Source organism: Culex quinquefasciatus, chromosome 2, assembly GCF_015732765.1.
Source record: "Culex quinquefasciatus strain JHB chromosome 2, VPISU_Cqui_1.0_pri_paternal, whole genome shotgun sequence".
Lineage (NCBI taxonomy): Eukaryota > Metazoa > Arthropoda > Insecta > Diptera > Culicidae > Culex > Culex quinquefasciatus.
The window spans coordinates 211,660,928-211,676,845 of NC_051862.1; the positions used below are offsets into that span (position 1 = coordinate 211,660,928).

A 15,918-nucleotide genomic window follows, 5' to 3' on the forward strand; every position below is an offset into this window, starting at 1 on the left:
TTTTCTAAAAAGATGATCGATATTTTGGATAACTTGAGTTAAATGTTGCAAAAGTTAAAAGTAATGATGAAATATTATGTAAAAGTGTTTAAACTTTAATTTTCTTCTCGTTTGACCAAAATATTGACCTCAAAAATGCATTTCGATGATTTTTTGGAATTTTTTGGAAAAATTCGAATAACTAGCAATTTTTTAAGAAAATTATTGTAATTATGCTGTAATATGACTCTTATAGTTTGTTCTATCAATAATACACACATAAGGAGCATTATCAATCAAATAAATCTTATTTTCAATTTTTCAAAAGATCTTTTTGTTAAATTTGAGGAAAAAACATGAAAAATTAACTCAGCCCCTATGATTTATACATCATTCGATTCGTTTATGCGATTGCCACACTTTACAATAACTTTCATCGACGTTAAAAAATATTTTAAGGAAATAAAAATCAAAAACTGCAAAAAAACTATATTTCCAAGCACGCTGTCATTCCGAACATCGTTGCGTAGTGTTTCTACTCGCCACCAGGATGCGTGCACGTTTCTGTCGAATCTCTCAATATTTACACTAAGATTTTTTTTGCGTCCGCCTCTGGTTTCGAACCGGCGACCTCTGGATTGGACTAGCTCCAGTGCGCGTACCGGCGGCGCGTACTGTGTTTTTACACTCTCGTTGAAATCCACTCGAAATTCCTCTAAACTCGTATTCACGCTGGCTCATTCCTCACAACCGTGCAATCCAAACAAAAGCAAGAGCCGCGGCGCATCATCCATCTGTCAAAACTGTCGCATCAAGTCGTTTGGATTGTTTTTTCCAAAAGTTTCGCGTTTTTCCATTCTCCTTGGGACCCCCGTGCCCGTGTCTGGCCAGCCGAAAAAAAGGAACCATGTCGGGTCGTGGCATCCGGACGTGTCGCGTTTGCCGGAAGCGCAGCGCCGAGCACCCCCGGCTGGCGTTCATCTCGCTCAACTTTCGCGGCGCCGACGTCGCGTCCGAGTCGCTCGCCGGAATGTTTACGTTCGTGACGGGGATCCCGGTGAGCGCCCACAGTGACCACATGCCGCGGGACATTTGCACGTACTGCATGCAGCAGCTGCGCGCCTGCTACAAGTTCCGGAAGCTGTGCATGGAGTCGGACCAGATCTTGCGGAATGCGCCGCCGGAGGAAGAGAAGCCGTCTAGTAGTAGAGGAAGTGGAGGAGGTGATGAGTTGGCCGTGTCCTCGCTGGACAAGTACGACGAGTCGTTTTACCAGATCGTTCAGGATAAGCTGTGCTACATGGAGTTGAACTTTGTGGCGTTGAGATGTTGCGGATGTCGCGAAGCGTTTGCTTCGGAGGAACAGCTACAGCAACACTCTCGGGATGTTCACCGGAAGGGTCAGTTGAAGTTGGAGCCGCACCAGTGTTCGATCTGTTTTGCCACGTTTTCGTACGAAGCTGCGTTGGAGTTGCACCAGTCGACGGCGCTGGAGAATCTGTTTTGCTGTCGGTTCTGCCGGAGGATCTTCGAGACGAAGCTGGTGCTGTTTGGCCATTTGCGAGTTCAGCATCAGCGTCAGGAGTGCGATCTGGAGCGGAGCATGGACAACACCAGTCCGGTGCAGCAGGAATTTGCCATGGGTCACAGTATCTTCGACGCGGAACCGACGCCATCAAGAGGTCCCTTTTTGCAGGTCGCTCAAGTGCAGTCGCTGGCCGGACTGGGTTGGTCCGATACCTTTAACTTGGGCTATTGCGAGCTAACGCCGGAGTTGACGATGAACCAGCTGCATCCATCCCAGTACAAAGTGGTCGAGCAAACGGAGACGTTCAGCATCATCGAGTTTACGTGGCACCGGTGCTGTGCCTGCACCCACATGTTTGCCACCAAGACCGATCTGGACATTCACTGCACCGAGGAGCACCGCAAGCAGTACGTTCCGCACGACTCTTCCTACGGCGTGCTGAAGCCGTTCATGTGCGAGCAGTGCTGGCGTCGGTTCAAGAAGAAGAGCCTCCTCGGACTTCACCAGAAGTTCAACCGGAAGAAGATTTACTCGTGCAACCAGTGCCTGCACGTCTTCCTTGGTGGTCCGGCGTTCGAGAAGCATCTGCCAGGGTGTAGAACTGGTGGAGAGGACACGAACCAACTGCAGCAGCCCCATCCGCTTTGGGCGGAACAGTTTGTAACGGGCGATCAACAGGGCGGTGACGACGGTGGCGAGACTTCGTACAACGACGGCCAGATCATGCTCGTGGATGTAAAGGAGGAACAGGACGACGACGACGACGTGTACATCCTGAACGATTAGAAGTTTTCGCGTAACTTCGCCATTCATTTGAATTTTAACCTTCTTTTAACTATGAATTTTTAATTGTGCTTAAAGGTTACTAACTACTAACTGCGTTTAGTTACTTCCATATGACAGCTCCTCTGTTGCAAGGTCATCCTGTGCAGGTTCGAATCGAAGATCGGCGAAAGTGTTGAGCTTAGCAGATCGACACTTTTCAAAAAAATTGTAGCCAAATTACGTTGGTAACAGACCAGAAGAAGTGCTTCAGCAGACCTCCGCGTCCTGTGCCGCTCAAACCAAATTAGCTTGCGTTCCTAACTATGGATCTTCAACTTGAAAGAAAGTCTGATTGCCTGGAAGCCTCAAAGCACCATAATGTAGCATTTCCCAATTGCTAATTTGCACAGTTCATGGAAAGAATCAAATGGCTTTCTTTACCGTTCTACCGTAGACAAACAAACTCTTCAGTTAAAGTACCGGTTTTTGATCATCAAACCGACGACGAAGACGGCAGTATGCTTACATTCGGAGTCTGTTGATTCAATGGGAAGAATTCCGCACTACCTTCCGTCCGGTGTGTTACCATGTGCCTCCTGAGCGGTGCCTGCTGACTGAACGTTCGATTACAGGACGGAAGTTCGCAGCGGTACGGTTTCTCGCCTGAAAATTAAAATTCTCGTTAACATTGAAGTCGCGACCCTGCTTCACTTCTTCAAAAACCTGTATGGGTAGCTTCGTGGTCCAGCTGGAACCGCTTCCGGATGAACGACTTCTCGCAGAAGCTACATTTGAACGGCTTGACGCCGGTGTGTTTGCACTCGTGCTCCAGCTTCAGCCGGTTGATCGTAAACTTCCGATCGCAGAAGGAGCACGCAAATGGCTTGTTCCCGGTGTGATTCATCTCGTGCCGCTGGCGGTTCGTGTGGTTCGAAAAGGAGATTGAACAGTGCCGGCAAGGGTACGGCTTTTCGCCCGTGTGCTGGCGCATGTGATTGCGGAGGGCGTTCTTCGTTTTGCAGTACTTGGAGCAGGTTTCACACCGGAACGGGAGCGGTCCATCCTGGTGGGTGTACTCGTGGGTGACGAGTTGGGCCTTTTGGTAAAAGCGGGCTCCGCAGGTCGAACAAATGAAGGGCTTATCGTTCGAGTGGCTACGCTGGTGGACTTTGAGCGAATTTTTGCTGGAAAAGTGCTTTTGGCAGATTTCGCACGGGAATGGCTTCTTTTCGGAGTGGTTCAGCTCGTGAAAGGACAGGACGTCCTTGGTGCGGAACTTGAGACCACACGTGGCACATTGATGGTTCAAGGGTTGCGAGTTTCGTCGACGATGCCGCCTAAGCAACTGTTCAGAGGCGAACTTTTTGAAGCAAACCGGACATTCGATCGGTTTCAGCGTTGAGTCTTCCAGCTCGTACGCTTGCTTGTTGATCCGATGAGCCTCGTGGCCATGCTCGATTAGCAACTGCTCGGAAGTGAACGACTTGGAGCAATTCTGAACGCAACAAAAAATCTCGCCAAATTCTTGCTTCATTTTCTCCTCAATCTTCTGCGGATGCCGTTGGGCATGCATTCGCCGTCCAGCGGCGTTCATGAAACGAACGTTGCATTGCACACACTCGTACAGCTTGGTGAGCGCGCTAACCTTGGCCACGTGACGGTTCAGCGCTGACTCTTTCTTAAATTTCCGCTTGCAGATCTCGCAATAAATGCAATCAGTCCGTTTAACGACGTGTCGTTTGTGAATTTCCACATGCAGCTCAAGCGCGGCCACGCTGTCAAAGTGCTTGTAGCAGCTACAACACACATAGCTACTTTCCGGCAGGGTAACCTCCTCGAACATTGACAGCGTTTTGACGTCCAGCTCGTCCTCGGAATCGCTCTCGACTTGCTTACTTTTCCGTTTGACCTTAATCACAGTAAACTCCTCCTCGTCGGAACTCGACGTCTTCGCTCGTCGCCGTCGCTTCAGTGGCCTATCATCTTCCGAATCCGACTCGGATTGCGCCAAGTTGAAGCCTTCCCGATCATCGTCATCCTCCCCAATTGATTCCGTCTTGACGACCACCACCTCAAAGTCGCCTCCACCAGACGCACCGACCTGCCTCAGCTTGCGGTCGGATTCGCGCGCCCGCTCTCGGAACGTCGCAACCTGCTGGACGTCGCGCACGCACGGCGCGCAAATCTGCCCGGGCAGGCCGTCGTCCTCGGCGGCGAGCACGAGCGAACAGCTGGCGGCGACCGTTTCCGCAAGGTGGACGCGGTCGACTTCGGAGAAGATTGACTGGAGGGGGCGGTCCTCGTCGCCCTGCATGCAGATCCGGCAGATCTTCATGGTTGTGACGGGTGTTCGCTTCACCGTCCTTTCATTTGCGTTTGTTCAGTTCGAAGTACAGAATTGGAATGACGCTTTATTTTGTTTTTACCTCCAGTTTCCACAGTCAGATTCACGTTAAAGTTTATAATTATAAAATCATTTAGATTTTTTTGTGGAAATTTTATTGCTGCTCGTTTTGTTTGACAACATCGCAATTTTGACAATTTGTCAAACACGTTGGTTGAAAACTGCACAGATTTCCTTCAAAGAGGCGTACACTGTTGGAAAAAGTGACCCATTTCGTCCATTTCATGACAAAAGCTCTGTTTGATCGTGCATGTAAATATTTTGGTTTCGCATCGGCAAGTTTCATTAGTCATCAAAGCAAACAAGTTGAAGTCGGTGCAATTTTTGCCACATCAAAGTTTTTCCCAAAATGAAATTTTAAGAACTGTAAAATTTTACAAAAAAAAAAGAAATAATTACAAACATGACTACGACAGTAACCAGCCAGCAGGTCCTAAACCAGCTGATTACGAGTCTGCCCTGCGCGCTCTGCCGGAACCATCCGCCGGTCAACGTGCACATCTGCCCGCACTGCTCGGAACTGTTCTGCTTCCGGTGCATCCAGGACTGGATCCGTCAAAGCCGGAACCGGTGCGCCAAGTGCAACGGGACGCTGCCCGCGAGCATGCTGATCAAGCTGCGCTGTCTCGACATCGGAACGGACAGGGTGGACGAGCTGGGCGCGGATTTGGCCAACTTGAACATTGGTGCGGGGAGTTCCGGGTTGATTGTGGGACCGCCGGTTGCGGCGCCGGTCGATTGTCATCAGACTGAAACGCGACACGTTGAGGTGGGTAGAGCGGAACCGGTTTTGGGGGTGCCGAGAGCGGTTGAGGGAACCTTTACGCTGCGGAACGTTCACGGGTGTCGGTTGGCGTGGGTCTGCTCGGAACACGTCGTGGACGAGTTGGGCTTCAAGTGGCGGCTGAGGATCAAGGTCGGGAAGGGTCGGGAGCAACAGTTGGGCGCGTTTGTGGAGTTGCTGTACGGCGAGGAAGGGTTCTACGAGGTTCTGCTGGAGTTGCAGAACGTCGTTCCGTTGGCGTTACTGGTGCGGGACCGGATTGGCCACGATGCATACGTGGGCGTGCCGAACTTTTTGGACAAGCGAACGCTGCCGCCGGGAAGATTCGATCTGCGCTTCCGGTACACAATCCGTCCAGCGGATTTCAAAGCTAAAGTTCAGATTCAACAGCGATTGCTTAACAAACGAACAAGTCGAACGCAACGGCTTAAGGGCAACGGCGACTGCTTCAATTATCACATTGATAACTATTCTGTCACGGATTTGGAGAACCCCGACTATCAGCAGTACACGGACCAGTTTGGTTCCGTTTGGAAGATTGGCATCCACGGCAATCACGAATTTGCAGACTTTGAACTGGTGCTCGTTAGCGGCATTCCCGGAATGTAAGTCCACATCCTCAAGGTCGTCAACCCTGAATTAATCCTTTTTGATAGCTTTCAGCTTGAAGCCGACCTCGGCCACCCGGACGGTGGCTGCGAGAAGCACACCGCCTTCGAGCGGAACGTCCAGCTCAATCAGCGCAACTTTTTCAACTTTCACATCCGCTGGAACCAGCTGGCGGAGTACGGGTACGCCCACGGGCACGAGGACGTGGTCAAGGTGCGGTTTGTCGTGAGTCCGCTGCAGGTCGACCTGAAGCAGGTGGTGAAAGCTACCAGGGCCAATAACGACGGCGAAAGTGACGACTTCAGTGATGAGGACACACCAAACGAGTACTATTACTATTCGTCGTCTTCGTTCGATTGAAGAGGGGGACATTTTTCGGTTTGTTCTGTGCCAAAAATGAAATGTGATGATTTTTTTTTTCGAATGTTTTTATACGTAACTGACTAATTTAAGCATACAATTTGAGTTTAAACAATGGCGTCTGTGTGAAATGTCCCTGCATATGCAAAAGATACTTCAATCTAAACAAGACCGTCTGTGTGAAGTGTCCCCCCTAGCAGGTGTGTTTCTTCAGCAGTGCCGAATCGATGAAGCCTTTGCCACACTTTAAGCACACAAAGGGCCGCTCTCCGGTGTGCTTTCGAACGTGAATCGTAAGTTGCCGTTTGCGGACAAAGGAAGCCGTGCAGTGGTCACACTGGTGGGGTCTCTCGCCAGTGTGGCTGGCCATTTCGTGCCGTCTCCGGTCACAGATGCTGGCGTACCGCTTTTGACAGCCCTCGGAGCGGCACTCGAAGGGTTTCTCTTTGGTGTGCGAACGCTCGTGCTGGTTCAGCGCTTCGCGGGTCTTGGACTTGTGCGGACAGTAGCTGCAGCAGAAGGTGGCTTCGGCGTGCCGGTGCCGGATGTGGCGCTTGAGGTTCTCGCTGCGGGCAAACTTTTCTCCGCATTCGATACACTGGTACTGCTTCGGGGCGTGGCACTTCATGTGCGAGTTCAGGATGGTCGTCGAGGAGAAGCGTTTGTCGCAGACGGTGCACGGGTAGGGACGCGCGCCGGTGTGACGGAGTTCGTGGGTGGCGAGGGCGGCTTTGCTTGGTTTGGCGAGGCCACAAACGGAACAGACGTAACTTTTGAGCGGTCGCTGGTGGCCACTTTGGTGCTGCTTGAGCAGGGTTAGCGTTCGAAAGTGCAGGTGGCAACAGTCGCACTGTAGTCGGTTCCCGGTTTGCTGATCAACCGCGTCCAAGTTGCGAACCTTTTGCGCTAGATGAAGCTCGTCAACGTGGTCAAACAACTTCTGGTGGTCGTGGAACGGGAGATGACACCCTTCGAAGCAGCAGTACCGAATAACTCCGGCCTTTTTGTAGCCAATCTCGATCTTCTTCACCTCAATCGCTGGGAACGCTTCGTTGTGGATCGAACTGTATAGGTGCTTCAACATCCGAGGTTCGTTGGCCGTTTCAAAGTCGCACAGCTTACAGTAGTACCGCATCGTTGATCCGTTCTTTTTCTGGTGAATCAGCACGTCTGAGCGGTTATAACAACGCTTGCCGCAAATCCTACAACTATGCGTTCGCTTCGTACTCTCCTTGGCCGGATCTTTCGGGTGCATCGCCCGGGAATGTTCCTCCAGCGCGTCCTCGCCGTCAAAGTACTGACCACAGCCGCAACATCGCGTGCCTGGCAGACTGGCCGCGTAGTACCGATCGCTGACGTCCTCCCGGATCAGGTTGAAGAACTTGGCGTGCTGATCGTTGTGCAGCATGTGGTTCTTCAGCCGGGACTCGGAATCAATCACGAAATCACACAACCGACACTGGAAGAACTGGCGCTGTTCGCGAATCCGCTTGTGAACCACGTAGACCAGGGCCAGGTCGAAGCTCTTCAAGCAGAACTCGCACTGGTACTTGATCGGTTTGCTGGAACAAGCTGCTTCCGCTAGGGCTTCCTGCCGGTGGACTTGCGTGTGCTCGTGAAGTTCCTCAACCGAATCGAAAAACTGCAAACAGTTGCAGCAACGCTCCTTCAAGATCTCCACCACGTTGTACCCGTCCAGCTCCTCAACCGTCCGTAGCAGATTCCACGGCACCCGTCCCATCTCCTTGCGCTGCTTGCTCGAGTTGTACTTGCTGTACTTGCCCGTCACTTCCCGATCTTCGTCGTCCTCATCATCATCATCCTCCTCGCCATCGCTAATCTCCTGAACCTGACCCTCCTCTTCCAGCGGTTCCTCGATAAACTCCACGTCCTGCATGCTGACATCTCCGACGTCTTCACCATCGTTCACCATCCCGTGCTCCTTCATCGCATGCTTCCGGTAGGTCGTCTCCCCCCGGAAGATCCCCTCGCAAATCCGACAAACCACGCGCCGCTTCTTCGGCCCATTTTTGTGAATCATCAACGACGCCCGTTTCTCGAACCTCCTAAAGCAAATGTTGCACTCGTACGGCCGATCTCCGTCATCCTCCCTTCGCTCCGGCAGATGCTGCTCGCGCGAGTGCTGCTCGAAATCCTCCCGCAGCTCAAAACTTGCCAAACATCCGCAGCACCGCCAACAGGTAAACTCCACAAGATCGAACCCGAACTCGGTGCGCGTCAGCTCGTACTGACTCGGGTCGAACGCTGCCAGCGTCAACGCCGCACCGTCCTTCTCGTCTCCATCTTCTTCACTCTCACCCTCCAGCTCCGTAATGCCATGAACCCGCTCCAAATGACCCACGATTTGTCGCTGGCTGTGCACCAGCAGGTCACACTCCCGACAGTGGAACCAGTCCGTGTCGATCTGGTCGCGATGATCCCCAACCGCACGCTTGCTCGTAAACTGCCGGAAGCAAACCGGACACTCGTGGGGAAAGTTTCGCTTCGCTGGCTTCTGATTGTGCGCCTTGTGCACCGCCTGACCATGCTCAAGCAGTTCCGTTTTGTTTGGAAACCGCCTCGAACAACCGCAGCATCGCGCCACGATGAACTTGATCCGGTCGTAGTGTTCCCCCTGGTAGACAATCTCGTAATCCGACTCGTCGTAGCTGTTCAAATACATCACATCCGATTGCTTGACCTGCCCGTCCGGTTGCTCCTCCGCCGTTAAAATGTCAATCGTTTGGTCGTCCTCCTCTTCCACTTCGTCCACACTCTCGACGATGAACTTCAACTCGTTTTCCTCCTCCTCCACAACCTCTTCCGGTTCCGACTCAATCTCGAGCGTTTCGATTTCCAGCTTGAACATCCCCGTGGGTGCGTCTAACTGAGGTGGTGGTGTCGACACCTTCGGCACAGTTTCAACCTCAACCTCCTTCGTAGCGGGAACCGGAAGTTCAGCCCGCAGCAACTGGTCCGATTCGAGACATTGGCGGCGTAGCAGGTGTGCGCTGCGAAGTCGCTCCAAACACGCGAGACACACGTTCTGGGGTAGGTTACGGTCCGCTGTGACCTGAAGTCGACGGAAAAGTTCGTTGACAAAATTTAGTAACTTACGGTGGGACAGAGAGAAGCCCTTACCTGAATTCCCGTCAGCTCGAGAAACATGGTGGCGACGGAGACGCCTTCCTGCACCAGCTGCACCGTGATGAGATCGTCGTTGTCCGGAGCACGGCAAACGCGGCACATCTTGGGACGTCGCGGACCGCCGGGTTGATCCATTTTTTTCAGATCTGCAGAATTTTGAACACTTGTGTTTTGTTTTGGAAACCGTTGACAGTTCCAAGTTACACGCTTGGTGTAAGCAACTCATTTTATGTAGTATTTGGCAAATTTGGGTAATACATATGCACTCTCCGTTAAAATAACTCAGTTTTCGTCTAAACTGAAATTACTCAGAAATGAGTTCATATCTGGAGTTTTTTTTAAAAGGTCCAATAAACCAAATTTCCAGTTTTTGCTTTTTGGGTGTTTTTGAAACCGCCTTGAGTCAGGGATATAAAGGCTTTCTAGTCAGAAATTTACCAACACATTTAAAGTATGTTTACATGACAGCTGGACGTTTGTTTGCATCAGGTTTCCTATCTCTTTCTAGCTAAAGTTTTTTGTCATGCGACTTCTAGCTGGTTTTTTTTGACTGATCGCCCGATATGCCATCCAACATATTTCGCAGGGCTGTGACAGCTACAGCTCCATCATTGTTTGCATCAGGGCACTGTGACGAGGAGTTCGTCATTTTTGAGTTAAATTATATTTTTTTCACTGGGTCTAGAAAGCCTTATTAAAAAACACCCAAAAAGCAAAAACTGAAAATCTGGTTAATTAGACCTTAAAAAAAAAAAAATCCAATAACTGAAAACGACCAAGAAAATTTGTGCATTCTTTCCGTGCACCCCATAAGGCTTTCTAGTCAGAAATTTACCAAGACGTTCAAAGTATGTTTACATGACAGCTGGACGTTTGTTTGCATCAGGTTTCCTATCTCTTTCTAGCAAAAAATTTTTGTCAGGCGACTTCTAGCTGGTTTTTTTGACTGACTGCCCGATATGTCAGCCAACATACTTCGCAGGGCTGTGACAGCTACAGCTCGATCATTGTTTGCATCAGGACACTGTGACGAGGAGTTCGTCATTTTTGAGTTAAATTATATTTTTTTCACTGGGCCTAGAAAGCCTTATACTGCTCATATATGACATTTCTTCCCATTTAAACGTGAGAAATGAAAGGCTTTAAGGGCAATGTGATACCGCTCTTCTTTTAAATGTTGTTCCAGAAATTTTGCCACAGGCTACAAAAAATCAAAATGCGAAATAGAAAAAAAAACAAAATTCAAATATAAAAAAAATGTAATGTTTAAGAATTAAAAAATCTATGAGTATAAAATTACAGGAAATAAAAAAATTGGAATTTAAAATTTAAAATTTCAGAAAATAAAAAAAATAATGAAGTTCAAAAATTCTTAAAATTGTAAAATGCTGGATTAAAAACTAAAAAGTATCCTAAATTATTTTGTTATATAATTTAATTCTTATAATATACAGGGTTGTTACGGAAAAGTCGAAAAAATCCGCGCCAGATCCGCGCCGACCCCAAAACCCGATCCGCGCGAAATCCGCGCCATAAAAAAAAATCACGACAAACATAGAAGAGAGTAACGTAATGAATAAAATTTTAAACGAAAAAAAGTATAGTACAGAAAGCATTTGGATCAGCACCGTTAATAATTTAATAAGTTAATAATTTAACAATTTAATAATTTAGTAATTTAATAGTTTAATAATTTCATAATTTAATAATTTAATAATTTAATAGTTTGATAACTTAAAAACTTTTTTAAAAAATTAAAAATTTAAAAAATGTAATATTTTCATAATTTTTCAATTAAATAATTCGTACTTTTTTACGTTTTTTGAGCCTGTAAGTTTTGGAAATTTCGAATTATGAATTCTATTTTTTAATTAATTGAATATGTAAATTTTAAAATTTAAGATTGTTGACTTCCAGATTTCTCATTTTTAAAATTTTAACATTACATTTCGCTTTTAGACGGAGATTTTAGCAGATTGCTAAGTGGATTTCGTCATGTTGTGATAATTGGGAGTAGACTCAATTCTACCTGAGTTAAAGTGGCAACAGAATTTTTAATTTTTTCAATAAACCAAAAATTGGAAAATTTAAATTTTTATATTGAAAAAACTTAGAAAATCTAAAAAGTCTTTAATTTTTGAAATTCTGTAATTTTTCAAAATTTGTTATTTTGATTTTAATAAAATTTTTATTAATATGAATTTTAAGCAGATGTTTTAAAAATAATGAGTTGTAATGTTATGTTAAATTTATATAACAAATATCAACATTTAAAAAAAAAGAATCGCTCCTTGAAGATTATTCCGAAGTTTCGAATTAAGAAAAAGAAACAATCAATAATTTTTAGAAGAGAATTTTCTTCATTAACAACTTTTTAGAAATTGATGTTTTTGCTCTCAACGAAAAAGATTGAATTTATTTAATTCCTAATATTTTCCTTACTAATTTGAAAGAAATTCTATCGTTCTCAAATATTTTGTTTATCAAAATTGCTATCCGAGCGAAATCCGCGCCTGAGCAAAATTAGCCAGCAAATCCGCGCCAGATCCGCGCGATACGCGCCGTCCGTAACAACCCTGATTTATATAAATTTTTAATCTTTTAAATTCTTAAATTCACTGGATTTCGCCAAATAGGTAAGTTGCCTAGAAATAGAAAAGAAGGGAATAAAACCATTTCTAAACCAGATTCTCACCACCATGACAGCCGTCCATTGCCGGCAGCTCCCATCCACACCGCGCAACAGGGCCAAAGAAAGGGATTTGAAAGACGGGAAGTGTTGATGCTCCACTTTTTTTTAAAGAGGATAAGGAAAAATCTCCCCGGTATCCAAATTCCGAACGAAAACTCTAATTGTAAAGTTCAGTGCTGGCTTTCTTTCCGTTCTAGAACCCAACACAATTCAGGATAGTCTCCCCGATAAAAGTTTCATACTTACACATTTTTATTGCAATTTTTCTCGCACAACAATCTCGCAGTCTCGCGTTACAAACCTCTACACGTGGTGCATGTTGATGCTCAAATTGCGCGGATGCTGAAAGTAGTCCATCGCAGCACTGCTGGGTCCCGGCTCGCCCATGATTAGAGGTGGCGGTGGCGAGGACATGGAACCATGGTGGGACAGCGGTGCCATCGGCGAGGGTGCGGCCAACGCGACGGCATTCTCCGGCGCCAACGGGTGCGAATCGAGGTGACGGCGGAGGGCGGACTTTTGGCTGAACGTCCGGTTGCACATCTCGCAGCGGTACGGCTTGACGCCAGTGTGGGAGCTCTCGTGGTCGACCTGGAAGCGCTTCCGGATGAACGTTTTGTCGCAGTAGCTGCATTTGTACGGTTTGATTCCTGGAAGCAATATTTTGAGTAATTAGCCAGAAATTAAGTTTTGAGAAGGGACCTTACCGGTGTGGGACATTTCGTGGCGCTGTCGATTGGTATGATCCGCAAATGCCTTTTCACAGTAGCTAAAATAAAAATGACGTGAGTCTTATTGAAGAAGTTTGGTCAATGTCGAGAACTTACCGACAAGGGTAGGGCTTTTCACCCGTGTGCGTCCGCATATGATACTGGAGATGAACCTGGAAGAATACCGTAATTTTTAAGCAATTCTAGCTCGAAAAAGAAGCAAAGTACCTTCGCCTTGAACGACTTCTGGCAAACTTCGCACTGGAACGGCTGGTTGTCCGAGTGGGACAGCACGTGCACCTGCAGGTTCCGTTTCCGGCGGAAGCCCCACCCGCAGATGGAGCAGACAAATGGTTTTTCCCCGCTGTGGACCATCATGTGCGCCTTCAAGCTGCCCTTGCTGGAAAAGTTCTTGCGGCACTCGACACACTCGAAGGGTTTCTCGTTCCGGTGGGACCGTTCGTGAGTGATGAGGGCCTCCCCGCCCCGGACCTTCAACCCGCAGACGGAACATTGATGGCTGAGCGGTTTGTAGTTGCGCGTTTGATGCCTGGACAGTGCAACTTCGTCGTTGAATCGCTTGAAGCAAACCGGACATTCAACGGGCTTGTCCTTGTTGTCCAGCGATTGCTCGACCTTGTTGACCTTGTGGGCCGTGTGGGCGTGGGCGATAAGCAGTTCGTCCGTCGCAAACGACTGGTAGCACGCCTGGGCGCAGCATATCCGGCCGTACTCTTCGTGAACCCTTTCGGGAATCTGCGCCACGATGACCTTCGACGAGGAAGCTTCCTTATCCCGCGGATGATTGTGGGCGTGCGAACGACGACGCCATCGGTCCTGGTCCACGAACCTGGCCGAACACTTGGTACAGGCGTAAACCTTATTCGCCTCCTTGGTCTTTCGCTGATGAATCCGGAGCGCGTACGCCGTCGAATACCTCCGAAAGCAAATCTTACAGACGAAGGTCTTTCTCGAGTTTACGATCCGTTTCTTGCTGTGGACCTTCTCGCCGTGCTCCTTGACCTCCTCCTCACTGTCAAAGATGAAATAACACGCGCAGCAAACCCAGGAATCTTCCCCCTTCTCAATCACATCGTAAATGGCCAACTCCTTCTCGTCCAAGATGTCCTCCCCTCCAGAATCTTCCTCGAAATCATCCGCCCGTGACTTCTTCCTCCCTCTTCTCCCCCTTCTAACCACCACCTCCTCCTCCGAACTCCCGTCCTCCGACTCCGATTCCAACTTCTTCCTCCGACCCCGTCTCCTCTTCGGCTTCTCCTCCTCCGATTCCTGCTCCTTCCAATCACTATCCCCACCACCCCCACCATCATCCTCATGAATCACCTCCGCCGTCAACCGCTCCCCGTCCGAGTCCAGCTCGGCCTTCACCTCGACCATGTCGTCCGCGAAAACCGCCGCCAGCTGCAGCTCCGGCATCCAATCCTCCCCGCCATCCCCATCCCCCTCACCCACCTTCCCACCCTCCCTCCCCTCCGGCTTGAAAATCTTCCGCAGCTTCCGGTCCGACTCGCGCGCCTTCTTGATGAACCCGATAAAGTACTTGAGCGCGTCCACGCACGCCCCGCAAATCACCGTCGGCAGCCCGTCGTCCTCCAGAATCTGTATCGAGGTGCACTCCACGATGATGTTCGCAATAAACGCGTCCTCCAGCTTCGAGAAGATCGGCATCAGGTCGTCCCCGTCCTGGTCCATGCACACCCGGCAGATGTTCATGGTGCGAGCGGTGAGGGACTCGCGGTGGAACCGAAACAGATCCGGATTTTCACCGGAGAAAATTTTCCTGCGTGCGCGACTTTTGCTTGTTTTCGTTTTAAGGATGCAGCTGTCAAAAAATGGGGAGTGCAAAAATTTGGGGCAAGGTCGGTGCAGGATGAAGGTGTGGTACTAAAGTAGGGGAGAATTGCCAATTTGGCCTGATTTTGACGTTTAAATTTGATTTTTTAATGTTTTATGTCTCGTCAAAATTTTTAGTTGCTATTTTTTTTTCTTAAATTTTTAAAGTTGTATAATTTTTTTTTGATTTTTTAAATTTTTGATTGAAATAACCAAAAATTTTTATGATTATGTTGTTTAAATACTTCTGTTAAAAAAAAAATTAAATATGAAAAAATCTTGACCATCAAATTTCAAAGTTTAGCCGGTTTTTTTTAAATTTCCTAATTATTTATCTTAATTTTATTATCTATATTTTTCAGTGATCCCCGTGCACCGCGTTCAACCGCGTTCTCTGTTTTCTGTACTCGATCAAACACCAGCACCGCGTGTGCACGCGTACAAGCAAACCTAAACTCTGCCGTGTACAGGCTGTACCCGTACACGAACCTCAAGTTTAAACCGAACCTTGCACCTCGGGTACAAACCCCGTGCAGGCCGACGACGCAGAAAAGAGACAAAGTGGTGTTTCATTCTCCGCTGCAGTCACACTGCAGTGTTTGCCACAGAGAGAGTGAGAAGCAGTCATTTTTTTCGTCTCTTTATACGCTCTTCGCTCGCACGGCGTTGTACCCGAGGTGTGCACCCCGTGTTTACACCGCGTATAAACTTGAGTGCGCCGTGCGGGGAGAACTCGAACATGGTAGCCTGGTGTGTTTGAGGTTCATCTGCACTGAAAACTTGAACGGCGTGTACGGCGTGCGTGCGTTTCGGGAAGACTGATATTTTTCATTTGCTTGTTTTTAAATTAAATTTTATTTTTGTTTTCTGTATGTTTTCTTTCTTGATTTTGTAAAGCATCTTGTGTTATTGGTTTTTAAAATTTTATTTATTTTCAATAATATTTCAAATGATTCAATAATATTGTCAATAACATTCAAAATTATTCCAAACTTTCTGTTCGAAATTTTATTTTATATTAATTTTCATTTTTTTAATTACTTAATTGCCTAATTTTCTTAAAACTTTCAAAGTTTACAAAATTTT

At 47.7% G+C, this 15,918-nt stretch overlaps 4 protein-coding genes across 4 annotated transcripts; 2 read left to right on the forward strand and 2 right to left on the reverse strand.

Annotated features, from left to right (window-relative positions):
• Nucleotides 1-751: 751 nt before the first annotated feature.
• LOC119766607 lies at nucleotides 752-2,380 on the forward strand. The gene has a single exon (XM_038251516.1). It carries the CDS (start codon nucleotides 887-889, stop codon nucleotides 2,291-2,293), a length of 1,407 nt encoding a protein of 468 aa, XP_038107444.1. The 5' UTR covers nucleotides 752-886; the 3' UTR covers nucleotides 2,294-2,380.
• A 308-nt stretch (nucleotides 2,381-2,688) lies between these two features.
• On the reverse strand, nucleotides 2,689-4,894 carry LOC6048094 (oocyte zinc finger protein XlCOF6). Its single transcript, XM_038251509.1, has 2 exons — nucleotides 2,996-4,894; nucleotides 2,689-2,935 (listed from the first exon to the last, which is right to left on the reverse strand). The coding sequence occupies exons 1-2, from the start codon at nucleotides 4,605-4,607 to the stop codon at nucleotides 2,766-2,768; spliced, it is 1,782 nt and encodes a 593-aa protein (XP_038107437.1). The 5' UTR covers nucleotides 4,608-4,894; the 3' UTR covers nucleotides 2,689-2,765.
• A 34-nt stretch (nucleotides 4,895-4,928) lies between these two features.
• On the forward strand, nucleotides 4,929-6,526 carry LOC6048095. The gene is made up of 2 exons (XM_001865030.2): nucleotides 4,929-6,065; nucleotides 6,117-6,526. The coding sequence occupies exons 1-2, from the start codon at nucleotides 5,080-5,082 to the stop codon at nucleotides 6,427-6,429; spliced, it is 1,299 nt and encodes a 432-aa protein (XP_001865065.2). The 5' UTR covers nucleotides 4,929-5,079; the 3' UTR covers nucleotides 6,430-6,526.
• Nucleotides 6,527-6,548: 22 nt separating this feature from the next.
• On the reverse strand, nucleotides 6,549-14,838 carry LOC6048097. Its single transcript, XM_001865032.2, has 6 exons — nucleotides 13,207-14,838; nucleotides 13,096-13,151; nucleotides 12,976-13,037; nucleotides 12,574-12,918; nucleotides 9,571-9,797; nucleotides 6,549-9,502 (listed from the first exon to the last, which is right to left on the reverse strand). Exons 1-6 carry the CDS (start codon nucleotides 14,710-14,712, stop codon nucleotides 6,623-6,625), a joined length of 5,076 nt encoding a protein of 1,691 aa, XP_001865067.2. The 5' UTR covers nucleotides 14,713-14,838; the 3' UTR covers nucleotides 6,549-6,622.
• Between the last annotated feature and the right edge of the window lie 1,080 nt (nucleotides 14,839-15,918).

Bases quoted from the DNA above. Each gene is read 5' to 3' on its own strand.
- LOC6048095 (XM_001865030.2), top strand. From the start codon at position 5,080: ATGACTACGACAGTAACCAGCCAGCAGGTCCTAAACCAGCTGATTACG. The intron at 6,066-6,116 runs GTAAGTCCACAT...CCTTTTTGATAG, and splicing joins GTTAGCGGCATTCCCGGAAT to CTTTCAGCTTGAAGCCGACC.
- LOC6048097 (XM_001865032.2), bottom strand. From the start codon at position 14,712: ATGAACATCTGCCGGGTGTGCATGGACCAGGACGGGGACGACCTGATG. The intron at 9,798-12,573 runs AGAGGTTTGTAA...ACATAAAATGAG, and splicing joins CATCAACATGCACCACGTGT to TTGCTTACACCAAGCGTGTA. The intron at 9,503-9,570 runs GTAAGGGCTTCT...CGTCGACTTCAG, and splicing joins TCGAGCTGACGGGAATTCAG to GTCACAGCGGACCGTAACCT.
- LOC6048094 (XM_038251509.1), bottom strand. From the start codon at position 4,607: ATGAAGATCTGCCGGATCTGCATGCAGGGCGACGAGGACCGCCCCCTC. The intron at 2,936-2,995 runs GTTTTTGAAGAA...TTTAATTTTCAG, and splicing joins CCACGAAGCTACCCATACAG to GCGAGAAACCGTACCGCTGC.
- LOC119766607 (XM_038251516.1), top strand. From the start codon at position 887: ATGTCGGGTCGTGGCATCCGGACGTGTCGCGTTTGCCGGAAGCGCAGC.